Below are 27178 nucleotides of genomic sequence, written 5' to 3' on the forward strand. Positions count from 1 at the left end.
GTCTTCCAGGTACTCTAGTGTGAACGAGGTAGGCGAAGGTGCGATAGACTGGTCTACAGATGAGCGAAAGATGCTGACCGACGAAGATGCCACGGGGCCGAGGGAATGTTATGTCAAGTCGGACTTGTTGACTGGAATGATGATGTACTTAGGTCCTCCACCGCTAATAAAGCTGCTGATTTCTTTGTTCTTGTCTGCCATGGGTTGGAGTAGCGTCTGGACGTCGAACCCGCAGGATCGCTGACTCGGTTCATTGTATGAACATTTGCATCACCCTGTATGCAAACATTCTCTATCAGCAGTTTACGTATCGCGGTACCGATATTTCAATTGAAGTTTCGTAAGTCTGATTGTTAATTCAGCTTTTTAACTCGTGCGGTCTGGTTATGATATGGTGACTCTATGAGCGGTGACGTAACCGCTACACTTCACGTCGAGAGCCTTACCCCTCGACCATGGATACCTAGTGCTTTACTTATTCATTTTCTTTGTTATTTCTTGTGCTTTGTATTTATGAATATAAAGAAGCATTGTTGTAGTTTTTGGTGTTAAATTGACAAGATGAACAATTCAGCAACGATAGGCAAAGGGGTTTCGTGAAAACCTCACTAGGAGAACCTGTGCTAACGTGTACACGTGTTAGTGAGATAGGTATATAAAGGACTAGCCAGTAGGAATCTTAAGTTGTTTTAAAAAAGATTCATACCCAATCTCTGTAAAGTTTTCAAATGCCTTTAATATTTTTCCATTAACGACCCAACTACTTCTCAAACAACATTCACCGCTTTCGAAAATTATACTCCAGATTTTTTCTAAATCTACTTTTTCTCTACTCCATCTATCACCTTCCACTCAGCTGATCTTTTCCGAACACTTCGCAACTGCCGTTAATCATCTTGAGATCATCTCCCTCATTTCTTAAATTCCTTCCACGCATCATTTGCTACGGATTATAATTCATGAATCTACCCGGTACCTGATTACTATTATAATTATTAGATAGTAGACAAAGTTTAATGCATAAATTAGATGATGTTAGAAAATATTTCTGAAAGTTAAGGTTTGTTAGATCAGGGTTTTTATTTGCGACAGGCAGCGGTGAATGTAATGAGAGAAAAAAATATTTGCTTATTTAAAGCCCGCAGTGAGCGGTTTTGGGATTGATTTTATTAAATTGAATTGAATTTTATTTATTAAATTGATTCAAATGACTTGAACTTAATTTAATCGAATCGAACTGAATCGAACGGAATCAAATTGAATCGAATTGAATCTAATCGAATCGAATTGAATCGAATTGAATTGAATATTATTTTACAAAATAAAACATTTTAAAGTTGTGCACCCCTTTTCACTTCTAGTTTTAGCGGATTTTTCTTTAACAGTTCCCGTTTAATTGAATTACAACTTGTCACACACAAACAACATCAATTTAAAATTTTAGGATGTTTCACAAATAATTTGAAATATGTCACTTTCGACTTGTTTTATACATTGAAAGGTTTACGTGTTTCAAATTTACTTCATCTTATCAAGTATCTCATAAGTTTTCTTATTTTTTCCAGGTAAATACCGAGACTTCTTTCACGTTATTCTCTGCACAACCCTTCATGTTTGGGGTATGTATGTATATAATAGTTATTTACATCATTCAATACTACCTACTCCGACGATACAAACATAATGAAAATTATTCTGAAAGTCCCTGCAAGAGCTAGCAATGACGAATTCTTCAACGATCTTAACATCATGTCAATTGAACAACTCTATTCTAAAATAATACTCCTTTACATTCATAAATACTAAACACAAGGAATACCAACTAACAAGTTTATTAAACACTAGAACTCAGGATCAAACACGTATCCAACAACCCACTACGAATACAACATTTGGACAAAAGAGTTTTATACTATGGTAGTTACTAAACTCAACAAAATCGAACTCTCATAAAAAAATCGTAACTTTGGAGTATTTGAAAATAAATGAAACATTTAATTAACAAAACATAGGGAGATCAGAAATAGAATATATATTAAAAATAAATAATAAAAATGACATAGAACGCCAAAGAAGAGTACTGAGTGTGCGAGCTAACATGCTTGCCAGAAGATTCAACAAATGCAGTCCTCCGGTGAAGAAGCAACTTTTCCAAACATATTGTATGAGCTTCTACACTAGCGAGCTATGGACGACATACACACAAGGCGTCATGAACATACTCCGAGTACAGTACAACCACGCATACATAGCCCCATTTGGCCTCCCCTGGCGATGCAGCGTCTCTCAGATGTTCAACAAAGGAAGGGTGCATGGGTTCGCTGCTTTGATGCGCCACAGAATAGCCGGGGCGAGTCAGCGCTACCAGAGATCGGACAACACTCTTGTCCAGGCCGTTGCCCAGTGGCAGGGAGCGCCTCTACACCAGAGATGGAGAATTTCACTCAAGCCACCATAAAGTCTTAATGTGCTCATCAATGTATTCATTTTTTATTATTTTTATTTATTTCTGTATTGATTCTTTTTTTTATGTATTAACTTTTATGGCAGGCAGAGCATTGCACACCCCGCTCTGTCCAGCTGAAATAAACATTATTATTATTATTATGACGCCAAATACAGACTGAAACCTAAAAGACACAACGGTAACTGTAAGTTATACTGTCGAGGGGTAAGGCCCTTTACTAGCAAGCTGGAGGCCGCGGTTTCAAATCCCGATGTGCGCAATTTGTTTTATTAATTTGTGTTATCGCACAAATTACTAATTCAAAATAATATATAGTATTTTTGCCGCATGTTCCAGAGTTGCAGATACTTTCAGTATCGCCCTGGTGTAAGACCACCATTCAGAATTGAAACGTTGCTTGAAATAGCTTTGGCCATGTTTGGTTACCAGGTCTAAATAGCCTCTACTTCCTCTTTTCATCTCCATCCCGTTCCCACTACCTTCAGCCTCATAACATACACCAATTGGGGATGCCATAGTCTCACTGGTTCCAGACCGTTAGGAGCAGTTGTGACTCTTGTGCGGTTTCACATAAAAACATTAAAAAATATAATATGTGTATTTATTATAGTGATTTGTTTTTGGGGTATTATGTCGTGTTGCGCTAACTTCTTCTTTAACCAAGGTTTCGGACACCATTGCAGTGTCCATCATCACGGCAAATGTGTAATTTAAGGTTGTTGTGAAATGTGTGCGAGTGTTCGAGTATGAAGATGTGATTTATTTATTAATTTACGGACAATGTGTCAATTAAAACCATAATATTGACACGAATAAGAAAACATAGATGACAGTGAATGGAGAGTACATGTATGTGAAGGGCAAAGACAATGTAAAATAGAAAAAGTACATATAGAAAATAACTACAAGTCAGAGCATCAATAACAATTAAGTTGTGAAAAATTACACATTACGTATCGCTTTTTGAAAATCATTTAGATTTACACCAAAAAATTCAATGCTCTGACTTGAATTTACAAGTCTCGACATTCTGGACAAAGAATGGTACCCATAGTTAGTTGAGTGGTGATTGAGGAACAACAATTCATTATTTCGGAGTCTACTTGATGGGATTTTGAATTGAATGAGTTGTAACAGTTCAGGTGAGTCGGTTATACTGTTGATTATTTTAAATATGCAATTTAGATCGGAGTCTTTTCTACGTTTTTCTAAAGAAGATAGGCTTAAAGTTTGTTCAATTTCCTCATATGAGTAATCGCCTCTTTCGAGTCCTAACCTAAATACTTGATACCGTGTTGCCAGCTCCAACCCTCTAAAATCTGAAGAAGGAGGTAGGGCAACACGGCATAATACCCCAAAAACAAATCACTGTAATACTTTTGGCCGTGAAATTCTCAATTCATACATGTGTATTTATAATTAATTTCTATAATCCGCAATACAAAATAATATGTAAATTATATCCTCAGCTCGGGAGATCCCAGTAAGGATATCATTATATATGTCATGATAATGCCTGTGACAGACCACGCCATAAGCACGCCACATTCTCGTGGCTTGGCCTATTTCATCGTATCGCTCGCCATACATTCATAGTGTATGGCAAGTGATGTGCTGCAAGCTATGTTGCGTTTAGCTTAAGGCGATGCACTACGTCGTGTAATATTTTGAATCCAGCAGCCATCAATAACACTCCTTATGTAGATGGCGGTAAGGCTTAAATTCCCGCTTAACACCATCCAGCTGTTTTGATTTAGGCAAGAAAAAAACATGGCCAAAAAGTGCCTTTTATTTTGTGGATGTTCAGGCATAAATATTAAAACGTTTTCCGATAATTTTATAAATAAATTAATTAGCCACATTATACAATAAAACCATAACAGAAAATGGGTTCGTAAGTAGAAAATTTTGAACTTTAAAGCAGTTTTCATAGGCCTTATAAATAATTTTTTCTGGGCTTAAAAAAAGACAGATGTTTAAAATACTAGATTACTTTAAAGTCCAATATGTATTATACTCGCTGTATTTATTTAAAACATCTGAAATATTTCTAGGCGACCAAATTTTCAAACCAAAAACACATGATTTTTCATTACCACGTATTGCATCGCCTTAATGTGTCACCCACCTAAAAGGAAAAAAAACACATTTATTTTTATTACAAACATAATACTTCTTTACTGGGTCAACATTTTGCAGTGACCATTAAGGTTAAAAATATTATTCCACGTTTTAATTACGCACCACCAGTGAATCTGTAACTTTTTTGACAAGGGTGGCTAATTCTCCGGAACGTTATTCCACCCCACCCCCGGCGGAGTAAATCTACCTGATAAACTCTTTTAATGACGTGGCGATTATTATCAGAGCTTTAAGGGCTGTTTGCTCCCCTAACTTTCTTTTTTATTGCCGTAGTTTTCGGTGCTTGCGACGTGCGGGAAGTTCCTGCTCCTAGTAAGCTTAGGCTACCGACTCCTAGGGGTGTGTTGTGATACTAAAGCTATTATTGGATATCTTTATGTTGTTCAATGGTTTTATAACTAAATTTAAGTCTTTTATTTTAGAAAACTTCGCACTGAAAATGTGATGGCTGAAATTATATAAGTTTTAAAGTTATAATACAAATTTTTAGTTTGGTTAAAGTTGATATCTGGGTATCTATTCCCCAGTCTCGATCGCTCGCAATTTCCGCCGAAAGTACATCACTGGTAGAGTTTGTTATTCTTGAGTCTCACCGAAAGTACATACTACACGCCATACGTCAAAATTCATTCGACTTAAACAACGAGTGGGTCGAAGCAGTAGAGATCGGCAAAACTGTCAAAATCTCATTGCATCCTGGTGAATTGCCTTATACAAAAAAAAGATCGTTTCCCGCGCACAGATTTGCCAGACATCAACTCTGCGTCTGCACCAACCAGCTCTATTAAAAGATTTTTCTGGCATTTCGATATGTATCCACCACCGCCATTCATTTCAGAAAAAATGCGGTATCAAATAAAAACGCTGACAGAACGACGCGGCAACGGTTTGTTTTTGACATTTCAAATTAACTCCATAGAAACCTCAAACACATCAGAAACATAGACAATATTCACAGAGTTGCCAACACAGTCATCTCTTCAACCGTGCGACACTCAACTGAGAGACTCTGGAATAGACACCCTGGTCTTTGGAAGAAGTAACCGCTGTCTATCTCCATGGCCGAACGGCTAAGATTATCTCTGATTTCAATGGTCACTGGTTTGAATTCGTTCTTTAATTAATTTAGTTTACAGGTACTTTGAAAATTTTGGTTATTTTTGGCAAAATTCTCGTGGAGTTTTTATGAAAACATGGTGTTTTTTTCAAAGGATTATGTAATGTTAACATTTTAGTATTTTTCAGTGAAAAATTGTAAAATTCAGTTTTTTTCAGTTCAGTACACGGTGTTTTCGACATAAAGTCAGACGCGTTTCATTTAATGACTATTTAAGCTTGTCAAAATAATAACCAAATACTTTTTAGAAAAAAGACTATGATCGACGTATTATAAAATCTCTCTTTTGTACATGTCTTCAATAGTAATGAAAAAATTCAAAATCCCTTTTAAAATGTATTTAAATATATACTAAAAATGTATTCATATCCCAACTAAATAAAACTAAATAACATGTAATGATATTGTATATTTATTATAGTTTATTCTAAAACGGACTGAGATGTTGTTTCTTGAGAAGTAAAGATGCAGAAGAGGTTGATCATGGCGTTACTAGGCGTTTTATTAATTTCAGCCTGTTGGAGGGAGAAAAACGACTAAGTGCCGTCTGTCCTTAAAAATACAAACTGTTTGAATAACAACCAAACTCATGTTCAACATCTGGTTTGGGTCTTTACTTAATTTTAACAGATATATTATGTAATTACATATATTGTGGAGTATCTATTCTTTTCATTATATATAATATGTAATACCTGTCAATTGTACAAATATATTGTTTTATTTTTAAATTCGTATTGCATTAGGAAATAATTATAATTTGTTTCTCAGTTAAGTAAATTGCACACGTATAAACCAATCAAAGTTCAAAATGTTGATTTAAAAATACGAAAATCGCGCCATTTCACTGAAAATTGCGAACATCGCGAAAATTCTTGAAAATGTAAAAATTCGCGCTTTCGCAAACGCGAAATTTTCAATACTCTAGTATACAGGGTGTATCGGCACGTACCCGACAAACTTTAACCAGCTATTCCTTAGTACATTTGGAGTAAAAAATGTTATGGGCACTTTGCTGTCCGGTAACATTTTTTTTAATAAAAAATTTACTATTCATATTTTCACCACATGTCACCACTGTTTTATCCTTTGTCACAGTTTGAAAACCCATCTGGCAATATTTTATTCGAGTTTCGTTGAATAATATACGTACGTACCTACATTGGCGCGCTTTTACAATCACAACGAAATGGTATGGCACCATTCGTCTCATTTTTAACTATTATTATTTAGTGTGTATGAAAGAGTGAAGACGCTTTTTGACACACTTTCTAGTAACAGCTGTTGAACACGAAAAACAATGCCAATGACAGTGACGGAGTGTGGATTTTTTTATAATTTTTTGTTTTTAATTGAAAAAAAATGTTACCGGACATCAAAGTTCCCATAACATTTTTTACTCCAAATGTGCTAAGGAAAAGCTGGTTAAAGTTTGCCGGGTACGTGCCGATACACCCTATATATTAACGGAATTTTCCCATGGAAAGAAATGTAAGGTAAAATGTAAAGAATTCTTTAATGATTCTACCATGCTTAGTGACCAGATATGAATATTCAGGTACTTTACCAAACTTTCTCTTCCTTATTTCCTTCCCTCACGACGTACCAACATGGGATTGCCATCTGCGACACTTGTACGGTATTAAAAAAAAAACATTTATTTTTTCTATCTATCTACTAAATCTGTCCACTAAACGGTCAGATGATAGATAAAACAGTAACGTACATAAGTCGGTAGTGAATCTTCCTTGCTACAAATTTAAATTAACGTTATTTGATCACAGCAGAATTAGCATGAAAGCCATTTGTTCCTTAAAAGTCCGCCTTAACACACTTCCTGCTTCCGCTCGTAGGGATTTTGATTAAAAGCAAAGCCCGTATTACACGAGCAAGCGCGTAATATGAAACCACTAGACCAGACAGTGCTGGCAGTAATCAATTCTAAAATAATCTTAAAAATAATGTTATAGTTGATTAACCATCACGCCGTTTTACGCAGGGGTAGGCAGAGAGGGCGGCCCACCCAACAACTCAGTCTTGGCACATACTCCTTGCCTCATTCACATTCACTCATCGTCTCATACACACTCTACCATTATTCTGACTCTTAACATGGCCCGACGCAAGTATCTGATTCACTTGATAGTGCCATGTCTTCGTCGGGAATTTGTCCCCGAATTCTTCCACCATATACATTTTCCTCTCATACATTCCATATGCCCAAACCATCTAAGTGTGCTTTTCTTAATCTTACTCACAACGCTTACATCAGCCGTTCATATTTCTAACAAGATCATACATGGCTTACCACACTTATTTTTACTAAAAAACACGCATTTTTACGGGGCAGATGAAGATAGGTATTCAGATATGGTCACCAAAGACGGCTAAAGCCATTTTAAGCAACGTTTCAATTGTAAATGTTGGTCTTACACCATGGTAATACTGAGAGTAGCTTCCATTCCGGAACGGGCCGCAAATATACTACCTATATATAATTTTAAATTAGCACATCGTGAATCAACACAAATTAATCACATAAAATTTACTTGGCTACTCCGGGATTTAAACCCGCGACCACCAGCTTCCTCCTGTTACTACAATCTACAATCACTTTATATCGAAAATTTTAATATTTAATCTGTTTCTATGCTTTTCTTCTAAGTCTTTGAGCCAATGTATCTTTTTTAAATACGTAATTTTCGACTTCAGTTTTCTTTTAAATCGGTAAAGATACACTACTGGGATTATCAGATTAAAATAAGACTCCTTCAACTTACATTAAATATATTTTAAATGTAGTACTAAATTTAAAATCAACACGTATGCAGGTATAAAAGAATTCTCTTCGTTCGTATTTTTAAAGAAAAAAAAATTATTCAGTATTTTGCAGATGATATCTTTATTACTTATAGTTTGTGTACGTGTACAAAACGTGTATTGCAAACTCTAAAATGATACTGCAATGTGATCTGCAATCTGCAACGAATGCATTTCGCATCGCCAATATGGGATTCTTCAGTGTAATTAATTAGTCCTGAAAACTGATTCCATTGAAGGCGTAATATAGGTTATCTGAAAACTAATTAATATTTATCTAACAATATGAATTACACGATGGGAAGAAGCGTCCAACGCATTTCATTATATTAAATATTTATTATTATTTTTACTGAAAACCTTTTGTAAGGAAATTCGTGAAGCCTTTTATCAAATGATAGTAATTAATTATTGGCCTCCGTGGTCGAGGTGTAAGGCTCTCGACTAGCAATTCAAAGTTCAAGGGTTAAAATCCCGTCGTTCTTAGGTAAATTTTATTTGATGATTTTGAGTTATTTCACAATTTATTCATCAAACATAACATATAGTATTCTTGCGGCACGTTCCAGAATGGAGTTTAGTCTCAGTATCGCCCTGGTGCAAGAACAACCATTCAGAATTGAAACTTTGCTTGAAATGGCTTTGGTGACCAGATCTAAATAGACAGGTCACCCACCTCCACCTTCATCTCCCTCCTCACCATCTCCTTCCTCTCCCCTCTTTTTCAGCCTAACAACTTACACCAATTGGAGTTACCGCTACAATGTTTGCACACATAGGGGTTTCGTTGTCCCAATAGTGTATCTTATGATGTAACATAAATTCTAATACTATTATGTTTTTATTTTAAAATTTCTGTTTTCAAGTTGATCCGCCCCTGATGCAAATTTGTCGAATTCGCATTCACAGTTGCATAATATTATATTTGAGTGCAATTCGTCCTCCGGTCCTGTGCCCATTTGCAATTGATAAGCCGTTGTTCCACCCAGATTGAATTAAAACCCCATTTAATCTCTTGCAATATTTCATTTTGGCATTAAATCTTTAGATTTTACAACTGTACGGGATGAAAAGAAAAAATGTGTTTACTCCACTGACAGGAAAAAATCAATGATAAATAAAATGTGATAATAATAGCTTGTTCAAAAACCAGTTTGGCTCCTTAATTGTTACAATGCTAAGACGACATTTTAATAACGATTGACCATGTGCGTTCACTAATGAGATTCTGGAAGATCTTCGGCTTTAGAACAAATATTTCCTTACATCTGATAGAGCTGAAACTCGGCAGAAAGACTCGTTGTCGATGACAATGTGTTTTATCATCATTGGCAATCACGTTTACATACGTGGACAAATAAGCATTTCTTTGAAATTGGATGACATACAGTAGTTAATACACGAAATAATTGTCCTACCCAATCGAGATTTGGCTCTGTCGTTAGAGTGGTTAGCAAAAAAATCATTGAAATTGGCTACAAACCGTCCAAGAGATGGCGCAACTACATCGAATATTGAAATTAAATTAGAGGTATTATTGTAAAAACTTTGTTTTAAGAGGGTTTATTTTTTATTGTATTTTTTAAAATGTTATTTATTTCAAATGTTACATTATTGTTTTTTTAAATATTTTATTATCATTGTTACCAATCTTCTATACTTATTAGCCATCCTCTAAATCAAACGCAAATGTAAAATGGCATCAAAATGTTAGATTATTGCTTGCGTATGCAATTATTATCGCGTATGAATACATCATGCATTCAAAATGAGTTATGATATAACGGATGTCGCATATAGAAATTAAACGAAAACAGAAATATACTAGTATTTATAAATTATAAATTATAAATTCTAAAATTATAAAATATTTACACTTTAGAAGTTATTTTCTAGAGACCATTAGGAAAATAACTTCTCTCAGGGCCTATGTCATCTTTTGGGATGCTGGTTTTTTTTAGGAAAGGAAGGAAAAGACGATCTGGGAAGGTAAAAGGTACGAGGGTTGGGTAGGAATCTAGGGATTATTGTATCCAGGAGTGACGGATGTACGAATATATGCCTCCCACTGCAGCGCAAGGCTATAGGTTGAAAAACCAGTTGGTGAGGTCAAAAGGTCTCCCCAAACTAGTCGCTCCCGATCTGGCACCACTCCCGGAGCGGCAGTTCCCAAACCCGCCCCCCAAAATGTGAATGCCGACTCAAATAAAGAAAAAAAGTGATTAAAAATCATACATTAAATGACTGTGAATGGACCATTTCTATCATTCATCCCATCAGCGTGAGTAAATCCTAAATGATGTATTATTTAATTAAACTGATTGATCACATTCCATTACGACGTATCATTCGCGGTGACCGGATAAATCATCAAAACGATAATTCATCACATCTTATAAAAAGTCATGGAAAGTGATGAAACAATTTTTTTTAACTGGATTAAGTATGTTAGGTTAGGTTAGGTAAGGTTTACATTTTGTTTTTTTTTTTCATTGTATTTAATGACTTTATATCACTTTTTAAATGTGTGTTGAATACTCACTGTGTTGAGTTATCATGGAACCATCATTCGCATATGCATTAAAATTATTGAACTATTGATATTGCATGTGAGGCATTTTAAACCTATACGAAATGTCGTAATTTACATTTTTATTCTTCGTTGGAAAGTTAGAATGGTAGACACATTAAAAAAAATCATTGGAATATACATCATACGTTTTATAATATAATATCTGTACGTGATTTAAATAAAAAGAATTCGTCTGAAAAATAGTATTAGTTGCTCGGCTGTTCCAAACCTAAACGAAGCACTTTTTGTTATAATAGACTTTTCTTTTCTTAATTTAAATACATTTATTTTAATTTCTCTTTTGTTTTGCAATATTTTCGATGACAATGCATTCTATCAACTTTTGGTGGCAATCACAAATACTTGTAATTTCTCAGAAATTGGATCAGATTACAGCAGTTAATTTACGAAATAAAGTTGTCGACTCTATTTACTGGGTAGGAAGGTTCAATCTTCAGTCAAACCAAAGAGTTTTTTTTTTAAGTTATAAAAGACATTTGAATTTAGAAATTTGAAGGCATTCGGTTGTTTTTTTTTTTAAATTTACTTTAATTACACACAAGGAGGGGCTGAGGAAAATAATTTCCAGAAATAATGAATTAATTATCAGAAATATATTATGGCATTACAGGTTGTGGTTTTTTATAGATAAGTCTTATACTTTAAATTTGTTTCTGAAAGCTAAAGTTTCTAAAGCTCTCGTTGTGTAAATTATGTTTTATGGAGACAATTGTCAAAAATATTGTCCGTTTAATAGAGATTTTCAAATGCATTTACACAAACTATTTGTATTTTTATAAACAAGAATTATTACTATTATTTTGGATAAGGAGTTAGGGATACAGATTTAATATTTTTAATAAAGGAATAGAGAAGTCAACTGTACTCGAAATAAAAAAATTAAATTAATGCATTCCACTTCACACCCGAGTATACAAGAGTCGTATATGATCGCAATATCGCCCTGCTGAAAGACTACCAGTCGGAAACAAAAGGTTGCTCGAAAGGGCTTGAGCTGAGTTTGGGCACCATATCTAAATAACCGTTTACTTCCCCATCTTTCTTTTCTCGCCTTTCCCTCCCCGCATCTTTTAGCTTTACAACATACCCCGATAAGAAATCGTGAGTTTTTGAACATTTTATTTTATTTTTAAAATTGTATTTAATTTCTAGGCCAACGCATCTATTATTAGACACCGTTTTCATTACGAAATATGAACATTTGTGAAATCAATTTAAACATAAAAAAGTAAGACAATATGACATATTGATTGTTCCTTATGTTTCAATCGAAATCTTAGGCAAGGCGCGAAGTAATCTGGTAAATATGGGATAACATATTTTAACTATATTGCCTACACACTCTATAACTCTCTTCCAGATATGTATAAAAACAGCCAGCATATTCCAAAAATTCAAAATAAAGTTTTAAAAAAACATTTTTTAAATAAACATATGTAAAAGAAATTACGTAATTCTTGTCGTGGTGTACTTTTTTGTTTCTTTCACTCTCCTTTTCTATCCCCTGTATTTGTAATCAAGTATAATGTATTTTTACCAATGTTAAGTGGGTGAGTATCTTCCTGTAAATTCCTACCTTGGCTTTGTGCTTATGTGTATATCCCAGACTGTTTCTTTTTTGTTTCTTCATGTTTGTTCTTGTTAATCTTCCTTTCTCTATTGTACTGTTTTGTATATGAAACTTATAATTATTATTTTTATATTTGTCTACTGTTTCGTATGTAAAACTTATAATTTTCATATAAAAATACCAATGTAAAGTTGTACCTATTAACTCCCACATATGTATTATAAATTCGTCTCGTCCGACAATGAGTTTTGTAACTCATTGGTGTTGCTCTAAGAAGAAATAAAAGTAGTATAAAAAATAAAATAAAAATATTGAAATACGTGATATTCGGGTAGTGCAGTTAGAGTTATTTCACCCATGTGAGCTTTACTTTAATAATGATTGCTTATGCTCTCTAGAAGATAGAACAAGGAACAATGTTATTATTTCCGAAAACACCGTCACACAAAATACGTTTTTAAATATTCTGAATGTCCCTGTATTCAGAATATTTAAAATACCTGGATAAGCAATCGACTTGAAATTGGTTTTAATTAAATTTTAAAATTAGATATTGAAAGTAATGGACGAAAGAGACATCTCTGGTCAGTTTTGGATAGATTTTGCTCTGCAGGTGAGTGATAACGAATTACAGTCACCTTTGCATTGATCAGATGGATTCATCCAGATTGTATCGTTTGTCAAAAGAGGTCTATTTAAGACTAAAATGATTGAAATATTTTTTGTCACAATAATGTGGCAGTGCGTTTGAATTACAATGTGCTGATTCATCATTATTAAAAATTCTACTCTCTTGAGAGCTGGTTGACATATTATAATCTCATAGTGCGAATGCAAATATATTATTGTGCTGATTTGCCTTCTGCTGCCGAATTTGAAGATCAAGGAGTGGAACTCAATTACGAGTGGTATTCTCTGGTGAGTCTTTCTGTTTATATGTATTTTGGTGGCTGGTTTATAAATTGTTGCTTCTCCTGCAGAGTGAATTCAATATCAATCCATTTTTTTTCATAGGGAATTAAAATGTTCCCTAATGGTCTGTGCTATTTACAAGCCAGATTATCACCAATATCATTTAAATTAAACAACTCTATTCTAAAACAGTACTCCTTCATATTAAACATCAAAACAGTAGATGTCGGGATCAAAAATATATCCAACAAGTAACTAAAAATGTAATATTTATTAGTAACGATGGTACTACCCTCTGCAATAAAATCCCACACTCATTCAAAGTTCACAAAAATACTAAAACACCTAAATTCTCAAACAAAAAGCTGAATACAAAACATAGGCCGTGTTACTCATAAGAGATAATACGGAGGGATAAGAACAGGTTGGTAGAAAACGTTACACATAATCACGCGCATGCCTACTGCGTATACTGGCCGTAATACCGCAGTATTAGTGGCTGGCAGATTTTTAAACCGTCCGACCCTCAGGATTAGGGACGTATTACTATGGTATTAAGACGGAGATCGCGGACTTTGTTAAAAATCTGTTTCATTTGGCAAATATCGATCGGTCAAGCAATGAAAATATAAAAAAAGTAGTAATACCCATTGGCAGCACTATCAGATAAATATTTTAAATATAAATATCGATTTAACAAAGCAAATAAGGAACGCATAATCAAATTGGAAAAAATTCAAATCAATTCAAAGCAGACTGGGTCAATGACATCGCAAATGACATCTGAAGTCAGCAACTAAACGCGAAATACAAAACTGACCGTGTTTTTGAGGATTGGAATAAAGTGATTCCAGTAAAATATGATAAATATTTTAATCTGAGCAGTATACGGCCCTCGTCACTGTATTGCTATACCAGCGCTGCAACAGCGTATCGGGGAATCTTTATAAGTAAGAATGTATGAGATCAGAAATAGAAAATATATCGTCTACTGACACCAAATACAGACTAGAACTGAAACCATTCAACTGCACTAAAAACACCATGTAAAATATAATTTTTAAAATATTTATAATTACTTCATATTATCCTACTATTAAATTTTAATAATATTTTAATGAAACCGTCAGTACGGGAAGTTCCAGTGAGCATATTATCATTATCATTATTGTTACAAACAAAAAAAGATAATAAAACATTTATTATTATTTTATTTTGAAGAAATTTTATAGTAGATCAGATTTTTGTCGCCAAAGCTCAGCAGACAAAGCAAACAATATCCAGCGAAAGATCTCAAGTTCAAACCAAGGTGCGATATCCCCTTTCTTCGCAATTTCATATAATAGACACAACAAACTTTTACCTCGTATCAAACAAATAACCAATTAATCTACATTAATTCCAGCAAAACTTTGCTTAAAGACTTATTAGAAAAGAACTGACTAGTATTTAAAAAAACTTCGTTATAGAAGTTACATACAATACTCTAACATTAACATTGAAGTTGAACCATAGAAGAAGTTGAAAAGCCTGAAAATCCAAAACCTAGTTCACCTCAGCACAGAATCTCATAGTGAGGTGGAATGACAAAATATTATGTATTTAAATCTTATATTTCTTCACAATAAAGTGATTTCAATTAATTTTGTATCTATTGAATAAATTGATTTATTTCCTTTGTTAATTAGATTGAAAGCTTTCCTAGAGTAAGATTGTTACTATATGTCTCTATAATAATATATTAATTCTAAAATTGAATATTGGATAATCTCTCCACATTGCGGTGTATCAAATTACATAGGATATCCTTCCTCAATTCGTTCTATTACCACACACAAGCTGTGGAACCTATGAAATAATTATTATGTAGGAATTTCCCACTAAATCCGGAATTCAAAAGCGGGATTAGGGCGTAATGAGTGGAAGGGATTTGCTGTTGGTTAGTTAGGTACAAATTCAATTATCGGCTTCTATCAATATCTAGAACAATTTCAAGGTTATTTTGATGGAATATTAATGGAAGGTTTTTGGGATGTGAAGCATTCTCGCAGATTTAAACAAAATCATTTTAATTGAATACAAATTTAGTGATTCTCAAACGAAAATTCGAAACAATAAAATCAGAAAAAGAAAATGATTAAAATATTACAATTTGGAAATATATAACAATACTCGTTGAAGAATTATAAAAATATATTCAGTTTAGACGTGTAGAAAAGTCGATAGATGTCGCACATTAAAAAATCGATAGGAAAATATATATAAGACACAATTTAGATTGTATTTAGTTTGGTAAGAATCTTAGAAGAATACATAAAGATAGGAGCATAAATAATGAGCAGAGCAAACATAAATAATGTTGGTAGTTCTTATATGATTTAAGATTTTCACGGCCAAAAGTATTTTTTTAAATTTGTTTTTGGGGTGTTATGCCGTGTTGCGCTAACACCTTCTTTAGCCAACGTTTCGGACAACGTTACAGTGTCCATCATCATCATCACCCTGACGATGGACACTGTAACAGCGTAACACGGCATAACACCCCAAAAACAAGTAACAGAAATTGGTAGTTCTTAATTGTAGTATGGTAAATATGTAAGTATGATTTGCGTCTTTCAAATTTTCGTTTGAGAGACGCTAATATTGTATTCAATTTATTTATTTATTTATTTATAATGTATTACAAAAAACATGGTAAGTAACACATTATTCCCAATGAGTTGAGATAAAACTCATTACGGGAAGTACAGACACATAAAATACATTTTACAAGGATATTACACTTTTAAAAAAATACTTTAAAACATATTGAAAAGGAAAAGAAAAATAAATAAAAAAGGAAAAAATACATTGTTAAGAATAGAGATTTTAGAAATACTGAGAGACATCTATACACATGAAACATAGTAAACCAACATATGAAAGCGAGCGAAAATTCACTGGTTTAAAAACATTTTCAGGAAATAATCTTTAAGCGTTTTAACTAATATTTTTTTGTTAGTTACTGATTGCTTTATTTCATTAGGTAATGCATTGTATTGTCTATATGCAATATATTGTAATGAGTTAATACCAAATTTTGTTGTGTGGGTAGACGATGCTAGGTGTATTAGATTTTGGGACCGTGTTTTGTGCTGGTGTATGTCTGAATTAAATGCTGGTTTGATGTTAGTGTGTGAGGATCTATGTATGATTTGTAATATTGTACAAGTGATATTGTATTTAGGTAGAACCGTAAAAGGAAGTATGTTTGTCTTTAAATATATATCTTTGATATGTATATCCCACGGTAGACGGTAGATATTCCTTATTGCTCGATTTTGAATCACTTGTATTTCTGATATTTGTTTTTTAGTAATAGTGCCCCAGATACTAACTAAATAACTCAGATGGGAGTGAATCATCGCATAGTATGTGGCCCTTAGTAGAGATGTAGAGAGAAGACCTTGGAGTCGGTACAGTACGCCGGTTATTGGGGATATTTTAGATTTCACATGCTCAACATGGGAATTCCACGAAAGTTTAGAGTCTATTAATAGCCCTAAATATTTCGTGACTTCTATATTTTGGAGCTTCTCAGTTCCAAGTGTGATATTCATTGGCACATAATCCTTATTACCGAAAGTTAGGTAGTGCGTTTTTTTTATATTGAGGCTCAATTTATTAATACGCAGCCAATTAGCTAGAATTGAGACATCTACATTCATTTGAGACTCCAGGTCACTCAGGCTTGTACTGTGATAATAGATTACAGTGTCATCCGCATAAAGTTGGAGGTTTCCAGAGATACTACATTTAGTTATGTCATTGACATATAGCAAGAAAAGCAGAGGCCCAAGAATTGATCCCTGTGGCACTCCACATGTGATTTTACCTAAGCCACTCGAGACACCTTTGACTTCAACAAGACAAAATCTATCATCTAAGTAGCTTCGGAGGAGATTTAGGGGCTTCCCAACAATTCCCAAATATTCCAATTTCTTTAAGAGTATTTCATGATCGACCGTATCAAAGGCTTTTTTGAGATCTATAAATATGGCTGCCACATATTCACCCTGGTCTATATACTGTTGAAGGTTGGAGATAAAATCAAAGGCGGCACATTGAGTACTAGAATTTTTCCGAAAGCCATATTGTTGTGGTGTAAGGATATTATTCGCAGATATGTATTTTAGGAGTCTATCTTTGATTATGGTCTCAAATACTTTTGAAAAAACCGATAGAAGTGATATAGGACGGTAGTTAGAGATACATGTTTTACAGTCTCCTTTGTGTATAGGTATTATCTTCGCTAACTTTAATTCATTTGGAAACTTTCCCGAGGACAGTGACCAATTAAAAAGTTCTGTAAGGTGACCCGCTAATTCTTCTTTACAAGTCTTAAGAACTGATGGTGTTACTCCATCGAGTCCCGGTGCTGCTTTCAGCTTAGTTTTAGAGATGATCCTCAGTACCTCATCTTTGTTTGTCCTAGCCATGTACAAGGATTGGCAAGCCTTCGGTTCCACAAGAACGGTATTACAGTCATCCGGGAATGACGGAATGGTAGCTGCTAGCTTTTTTCCTATTGAGAGAAAAAACTCATTAAATGCGGATGCTATTTGGCTCGGATCCTTAATTACGCAGTCATTTACCACGAGGGATTCTATTTCGTTAGTTGGTTTATGTGTTCGGTTTGATAGAATAGAGTTTATGATTTTCCAGGTTTTAGTGGGGTTATTTTGGTTTTGTTGAAAGCTGTTCGCATAATATTTGTGTTTTAGATTTCGCCTATAATTAGTAATGGTATTTCTCAATCTCTTTTTAAGTGTTACAAGAGTAAGATTACCAGGGTCTTGTTTCCACTGCTTGTGAATCTGGTTTCGTTCTTTGATTAATGTATTTAATTTGGAATCAAACCACGGAGTATTCAGTTGTACCCGACTTCTTAATCCTGTTTTTGGTGTAGTTGTACCTGATTCTATTGCCTTTTTAATGTGATAATTGAAACTTTTAAAAGGGTCTTCTGAGTTGCTTAAGTTGATCGTGAAATTGTTATCAAGAAGATAGGATTTTACTGACATACTGTTGATGATAGGTCTCGTAATCCGGGATTTGGTTCTATTATTAAAACATTTTTTTAAGTTGTTCTTATAATCAACAATAAGTATATTATGGTCACTAAGTGGATCATCAATATTCGATATAGTAGTCTGAATGTTTTGCCTATTTGATAAGATGTGATCTATTAAGGTGCAGCTTGTATCAGTGACTCTCGTGGGAAATGTTTTGTTATGTATTGAAAAATTGTAAGATTGTAAGATGTTGCAAAAATTTAATGAAGAATGTGTGGATATGGATATGTCAATGTTAAAGTCTCCGAATATTAATGTATCTTGTCTACTTTCGTTCAGTATTTTTTCTAGATGTATTAGAAAATCCTGCATATTTGTGTTGGGTTTTCGATAGATAGCATAGATGTTAACTGGTTTCCTATCACTGCTACTAAGCGTTATACCTAAAAAGGAATTTTCATTTGAGAAATTTTCAATAATTGCACACTTCATAGTATCAATCACATATATTGCTACGCCGCCTCCTCCTTCGTTGGGGCGAGAAGAAAAAACACTTTTGTAACCATTCAGGGAGTAAAACTTTTCCTCTCCAATCTTAAGCCACGTTTCCGTGATGACGAGCACGTGTACAATGTACCGCGAACTTCTTACTTTTTCTTCGATCTCATCAAACTTATTACGGATGCTTCTCGCGTTCATATACATTATTCGTAGACAGTTCGTCACGGGATTATAATTCTCGATGGTGAGGCACTTATGCTCATGTATGTTACACTCCATAATCTATAGTTGCAAGGTCGTTCTTGAGTGCAGCAATGTAGGCCGGGCAGTTGTCCCTATCTCCAGTTGAGTGATCAGCAGGCTTACCAAATCTGGTGCATGTCGCGCAAACTGGTTTGATGGTGGAATTTGGGCAGGACTCACCAGTATGATTCTGTTGAGCACAATGTCCACATGTGGGTTTGGTATCTCTGCAATACTTGTATGAGTGACCAATCATGTAGCATTTGGTGCAGACAGTAAGGCCAATAAAATCTCGGACGCGGCAAATAGTCCAGCTTATAAATACTTTCTCTTGCTCGACTAGAAATTTACGTACGGTAGCGGGTACTGCGTAGATACGGTGACAAGCGTTACCTGTGCGAGCACCAGCCAGGTGACTTAGTTTACAGCCTGCAATAGTTTCTTCAATGTCTTCAACGTTGGGAATACCAGTGAGAGCCATCCTTAAAAAATCTTCGTCGGTCAGGTCCCGGGGAACATTAAAGAATATCAGTCTCGGTAGACGCTTTGACGGTAGTCGGGCCTTCAGTTTGCTCGAGTTGTCGAAGCAAGGTGCATTTAATAGCTTTTGTTGTTCGCCCGTGGTTGCCGTATTGATCAGGATGCCTTTATTTCTTATTTTTTTTATTCCCGTGACCCGAACGCCTAGTTCAGATGGCCGAATTGTATCTTCAATCATTTTTTTCGTACCGTCACTGTCCTTTGTGGCGTCCGCATCCGTTGGAAAGATGCAAACGGCAGGTGTTGGTGGTCCGACGCGATGTCCTTGTTGAGTGATTGGTGGGGGTTGGTGAGCATCATATGGCTGTTTTCGGGCGATGTCAGCAAAAGAGAGGGTAGCCTCCGTTGCCACTGCCACTCTCCGCATTACAGGCCCGAGATCAGACTCTAATTGTATGATTTTTTGCTCAAGGTACCTTTTTTCCCTCTTCTCGTGGCGTATTTTTATTTCTGCCATTCTAAGTTGTGCTGTAACTGTAGCTAAATCCGCACGCATCGTCTCTCGCTCCAACAACAGCTGAGATACGGATCTGAAAACTTCCGATACGTTTCTAGCGATCCTCAGCTGCTGGTCTTTTGAGACCTTAGATTGCTTCTCTGCTAACACAAGTTGAAGAGCTGTCAAATGTGCTTGGGTTTCATTGAGCACATCTACTCCTGAAGCGCAAGGATATTCCGCTTCGGTGACGTCCGAGCCTTTGGATGACGTAACTGAGCTGTTTTCATCCGCATCCTCAATCGTGACGCACTTTCCTCCTATATCCTCTGGACTAGGAGACATCATGGTGCTTATGTGTCGTTTTTTAGGACGATTCATTATTAAACACTACTTTATAAGGACACATAAAAAAAACAATGTTTGAAACAGAGTATTAGTTCTGTTCAGCTTTGCGCCTGAAAATTCGTAGGTGGGCAATCGGTCTAGCTCTATGTAAATCAAAACAAAAGTCGCCGTATCGAGTTTTTATATCACGATTTTTTTTATATTTGCACTAATTGAGCACAAATAACTTTAAAAAGTTTATCACTATGAATGTATCTACGAAATCCACTATCGGTTTTACCGAAAAGTTTCTGTTTTATTCACGAAATTATCGGATATGTTTTTTTGTAGGTTCTGGATAATTTTATTTAAAAGAAAAAATACACAAATGTATACTAAAAAGTATTTTGCGAGATGAGAGTAATCTCTTTCGACGCACAATTGTCACTTTAAAAGGATTTAATACACAGAATTTAGATAGTTTCGATTGTAAACAAGGGGTATGACAAATTCACAACACAAACGCAACCAATAGGAGCCCTGAAAGGTGAGCTCATAATTAAAGTGGCCAATCCGCGCACTTTATCCGTTGTACACAACACTTTGGTTTGGGATGCAGTGAATTTTATAGTTTATATTATTAAAAAAACAATGGTAAAATGTTAAAAAGTCACTGGAGGACACTACCACGTGTTAAACTTTCGTTGTTTTTAACGACGATTACGTTTTATCTTCCGTCGGATTTATTATAAAGTTGTTTACTATTATTAACGATAGCTTGACAGAGCACAACGCTTCGCTTCGTAGGTATGATTTTTTATATTGTGAATGATGAAGACATTACAATTTGAGGTTTTACTCAATAAGTTATTAAAAATAAATTATCTTTATTCGCTTTTGTTACATGTTAGACTTTTCACAAAGATACCAACTAATAATACGGGCACATTGATATATTACGTAAGGTTGTCGGTTCGAAACCCGACGATAACAAAACGAAACATAAAAAAAAATATTTTTTCAAACGAATAAAAACATATATGTGCACATATTTTGTTAAATTAATCAAACATAACATAGATATCATTGAGCCCTTTCATCGAGAGGTAACAAAACTCTTTTTACACTCAAGTAGTATCATATATTTTTCTCTCTCTTCAGTGGCCCGTGTCAGACAAATAAATAATGACAAAGTTCGTCTCAATATACAATCACTACAGTTTGCTCAGTGAGGGGAGATATTTTCCAGCAAATACAGATCGGATGGTCCATTTGATAACATTTATTCAGCCCAACGCGCGGCTTTATTAGTAATGGAATCTGTGATTGTTTTAATTTAAGTTTTCCCTGAATTGGAAAAAAAATGTTGAAGAACTCCTAATGAAAAAGTTTCTTTCAGGTGATTGCAATTCAGAGGGTCTTTCACGATTCCGAGATAGCTTACACAAATATTAAATAATAATACAAAAACATTTACACCTTACTAAAAATGTGGTGTAAATATAACTTGACTTATTACCATGGTGTTTGTTTGGTGAAAACGGTCTCAAACCAGGCTAAAGGCCAGCTTTACCACAACAACGTTGAACGGACATGTAAGAATCTAATTAGTGTAGGTTGGTGTTAACCACTGTTTTTAATATGTCGACGATATTAAAGTCCACAAAACGATATTAAACACCAACCTACTAACTTACGACTGAGATAATCCGTCCCTATCCTTATCCTTCGGTCATATTTAACTGTGCTTGACTAACAACAATTAACATTATCTATTTTTGATCTGCTCATTATTTAAGTTGATATCTTTATGTATGCTTTCAAGATCCTTTCCGAACTAAATGCAATCTAAATAATGTCTTAAATAAAAAGATCCATTTTTATTTGTGTGTGCGAGAGAGTAGTGAAAATCTTGACTTATTACAATGGCATTTGTTTGGTTAAAATGGTCTCAAACCAGTTTCGAGGCCAGCTTTACCACACAAACGTTGAACTTGCGTGTGAGAATCTAATTAGTAAGAGTAAGGTTGGTGTTAACCACTATTTTTAATATCGTCGACACATTTAAAACAGTGAAAAGCAAAATGGTGCGATAAAGTAATTTATCAATCATTGAAGAAAATACATATTTTATGTTCTACGTTCATGTTAATGAGTATGAAAACATAATAAATAAGGGTTGAACTATTATTTTCTTTACCTGAAAAAGTCCGTAGCTGGTGCCATTGGGATGAGGAGTTACTTTGCTGGTCGTTCTTCCACTCTCGTTTTCCAGGATACACACCCCTGAAACAGTAAACAATGTTAAAATACTATTTAATGCATATAAAAAAAACTCATTTTTACGAATGTACGAATGAAGTGAAATCTTGGATGCGTAAATTATTTCACATCCCTACATTTGATCGACCTAAAACTCGGAAAATGGACACGTTATCGATAAAAATGTATTCCATTAATTTTGGTGGCAATCACATATACACACGCGGATATTCTTAATTCTCTGAAATTGGATTATAGCAGTTAATTAACTAACTAACTAACAATCACGCCGTTTCCTAGTAGGGGTATGCAGGGAGAACGGACCGCCAAACAACTCGGTTTTGACATACAATCTTTGCCTCATTCACATTCATACATACTCTTCTATTATTCTGACCCTTGAATTGCCCGATTCAACCATCTGATTCACTTGGTCGTGCCATGTCTATCTCGGACGTCCCCGACTTCTGCTACCATTCACATTTGGGTCATATATTCTCCTCACAATTTTTGCTTCGCTTATTCTCTCTTCATGCTCAAACCATCTATGCGTCCCTTTCTTTATCTTACTCATTATGCTTACATCAGCCTTGCATTCTTTGCAATTCTCCACATTTCTCACACGATCATAGATGGTTCTATAACACGTACGCCTCAGGGATCTCATTTTTACAGCATTCAGTCTACTTTCATCCTTCCTCTGCCAGTTCCATTTTTCTCAGTCATTAATCAGGGAAGGTAACAGCACTCCATTGTGGACTGCTAACTTCGCTTCTTTGGACATTTTTTTGCTAGCGCCAACTGCGTCCAGTCCTCGATTAATGGAGTTACCTGCATTTACTCTTCTTTCAATATCTCTGTCAGCCTTCCCATCTCTCGTAAACATATTTCCTAAATACACAAACTCATCCACCTGCTCCAAGAATTCCTTAGTCACAGTATATTGCACAGAGTTTTCTTACTATCTCTTTCAAACACTTTAGACTTACTGTTATTAATACTGTGTTATTATACTGACGTATATAAATCAAATAAAGTGGTTTAAAGCACGTTAAAAAAAATCATGTACCTAATGTCAAGCCACAAAGTGCTTTCTCCGATACTTTAGAATTGCTTACATTCAACATTAACTCATTCTGCATACATACTTCGTTCATCCTAGACACGAGAGACTGTAGATCTTTCAGACTGCAGTCGATTTACGAAATAACTTTCGGTCTCGCCCGATTGGGATTTGGCTCAGTTGTTAGCACGGTTGACTACCTCCCTGGGGAGGAAGGTTTAACCTCCAGTCAAAGCAAAACGACTCATTTTTAAATAAAAACATCTTTTAATAAAACACCTGTATTATAGAAATAAAAAAAAAGTTTATACTGTCAAACTAGGAAGATTTTAAGTTATCATCATTATTTTATTCATTAGTTGGTCAAGTTGAATAAAAATTAAACGTTAAACTCGTAAAGCTACACCACAAAATATCAAATACTAGTATTATTAGTTTATGTCTAGACATAAAAAACTACTTTCCAACGATAATCTCTGGCGGGATGACACCTACGAAGCTTTTTTAGTTTGAAATTTCTTATCCAATGTTTGGTTAACTGTAAAAAATTATGCCATCCTTTTGTTTGTTTCATCTTTTTTTAATTTTTCAATAGGAGAAAACATTTAGAAAAACTCTCTCGCGAGGACTGATTGTTTATCTAGCAGAACGTAATATAATAATATTTTTTCCACGAAATTTAACTTAATAAAAATACGAAAACTCTTTTCAGAGAAAAACTACTTACAGAATCTAAAAAAATTAATCTCGAAACTTTGTAAGAAAATTGCCACATTTTTTGTGCCATTTTGTGAAAATCATCTCTAAGGCAACATCCTGTCGTCAGCATTACACTAATATGAATAAGGTTTGCGTGATAAAAAATAACTATAAAAAAAGTTATACTAAGATCTAAGATCACACGATCATACATGGTTTTACCACATATCCGCCTAAGGGATCTCATTTCCACAGCATTCAGGCTACTTTAATCCTTTCTCTGACAATTCCATGCCTCACTTCCATACATCAGATTAGGTACCACTATTCCTTTGTGGACTGCTAACTTCGCTTCTTTGAACAATTTTTTGCTATCGCCAACTGCGTCCAGTCATCCATTAACGGAGCTACCCGCATTTGCCCTTCTTTCAATGTTCAGAAATATGGCATTTATTTAGATTTTATTGCGAATCGGAAATACAAATATATTCTCCGACTTCCTGACAGTGAAATATAACGGCCAATATGCTTTAGGGGTTAAGGATAGTTCTATAATGACAATAATATGATATCAGCTAACGATACCTTAATATACTCACGGACAGTTATTTGGCTTAACTAAATATCAGCAGATGCATTATTCTTAGATTGTAAACTTCCGAAAACAAAACTCCAATAATAACTAGAATCTTTAGTCCCCATCCCAAGTGATTTAGGTCACAATAATTAATACCGAATACTTTGGCGAGATCCCTTGCCAAAAGTTCTGCCAACAATTGGCGAGCTTCTTTAATGATGTATGAAATTAGCGGCAACAGAAGGGGAAGTGTATGACCAGGTATCTCCTCTGCGGGACCACAGCCAGGAAAGTTTTTCAATAAAGAAGAAACTCAGAAACGCAGGATTGGGGATAAGATAAAGAAGCAATACTGGAAGAGATTTTGTTGGAGGTAGAATTGACTTCCCAGTGTCTTGGCAGCGGATTTTATAATTTAATTTAAAATCTCTCCGAGTGAAAATTGTATATTATTGTAATATGCTGAGTTGAAGTTTTTTTACGTTGTCTTAAAGATGTTACAAATATTAATTGAACTGACATTCATTACAAAGTTTACAAAAAGATAGGGACTAATTTAATATGAACCAAACGCTAAAAGCTAAACATATTTACAAGTGGTAGAAATTTTTAGTATTACTTGATTTAGAGAACCATATTCAGAATTATTGAAACTCTTCATAAAATAGCTCTAACCGTTAAAAATTGATAAACTTAACATAATCCCATAATCATTTAAATAAATATTCCCCTGAACCTCAGAAAATACCTCATGTTGTTGATTGTTCTACAACAATACTTCAACTCTCTGTTTTGCGTTTTCTCCGCTTTTTCTTGAATGTTTCGAATAGCCTAACAGCATCCATTAAATAGGTCAAGATTGGTGTCATTCGCCTGATTTCATAAATTTGATGATGTATTGCAGAAGAGTCCCAACTGTCCCCAATTATCTTGAGCCAGAGAGTCTACGGCATCCATAATTGGGTTATGTTGTGATGATGACGGTAGTGGGGACGGGAAAGAAATAGGGAAGAGGATGGTTGGGAAGTACCAGGCTATTCAGATCTGATCATTAAACACGGTTAAAGCCATTTCACGTAACTTTTCAATACTGTATTTATCACTCTAGAACGTGCCGCAAGTATAGCTCATTTTTATTTTAAATGATTTAATCGAGAAATAGAACAAATTAATCAAATAAAATTTACTTGCGCACGCCGGGATTGGAACTCGTGACCTCCAGATTGCTAGTTGAGAGCCTAACTCCTCGACCAGTCAGACATGATTTAACTCTTCACGAGCCTGCACGAAATTATCGCGGTGTGCCAGCTGATTCTATTTTCGTAATAACTTACTTGTTTTTTTTTTTCAAAACGATGTTTATGTAAATTGTACTGTCTACCAGATAACGTGTTTGTATTATGAAAAACAGTATGTAATCTACCGTACACATTTTCCCAAGAATAGTTAGTTGTATCAAAAGAAATAATTTTGGCATACAAGAGGTAAAGCCCCAAGAACTAAATCAAATAAGATCAATTTGATTTGTAATCCAAGTTGACGCTTTGAAAATCTCAGTAAAATCTTTTGAATTGGCTGACGTTCTCTCCGAACAAAAATATTGCTAAAAAAAAATAAACATCCACAACATACCAAAACTGAATACTTAAAATCTTATTTTCGTAAACTGCACCGGGAATTTTGCATCGTCTGGTCGCGTTCCAGGTCCATTAGACCAGCATCGCAAAACAAGCGATCCTCGTTGGTCACCGTGAGATATTGGAGGAGTTAGAAATTTAGTGTGCTACTTAGAGATTAGAAGTTATTAGAACTTTATGAGTCTGTATGGACGCCCGTGGTTCTCTGCGGTAAACAG

At 34.7% G+C, this 27178-nt stretch overlaps 2 protein-coding genes across 2 annotated transcripts in view; one reads left to right on the forward strand and one right to left on the reverse strand.

The window, feature by feature from the left end:
• The window catches only part of Lrt (Leucine-rich tendon-specific protein), a 311734-nt gene that overhangs the window by 93543 nt on the left and 191013 nt on the right, over positions 1-27178 (forward strand). The window lies entirely within an intron of this gene.
• LOC149411867 (lysozyme-like) overlaps positions 1-27178 on the reverse strand; it is a 44618-nt gene that overhangs the window by 11384 nt on the left and 6056 nt on the right. The window contains exon 3 of the mRNA XM_089646419.1: positions 22923-23008. Coding sequence (XP_089502545.1) covers positions 22923-23008 — 86 coding nt within the window. The remainder of the gene's footprint in view (positions 1-22922; positions 23009-27178) is intronic.

The sequence above is a fragment of the Hesperophylax consimilis genome, chromosome 24 (genome assembly GCF_061612785.1).
Source record: "Hesperophylax consimilis isolate HC1 chromosome 24, BYU_Hcon_1.0, whole genome shotgun sequence".
Taxonomy (NCBI): domain Eukaryota; kingdom Metazoa; phylum Arthropoda; class Insecta; order Trichoptera; family Limnephilidae; genus Hesperophylax; species Hesperophylax consimilis.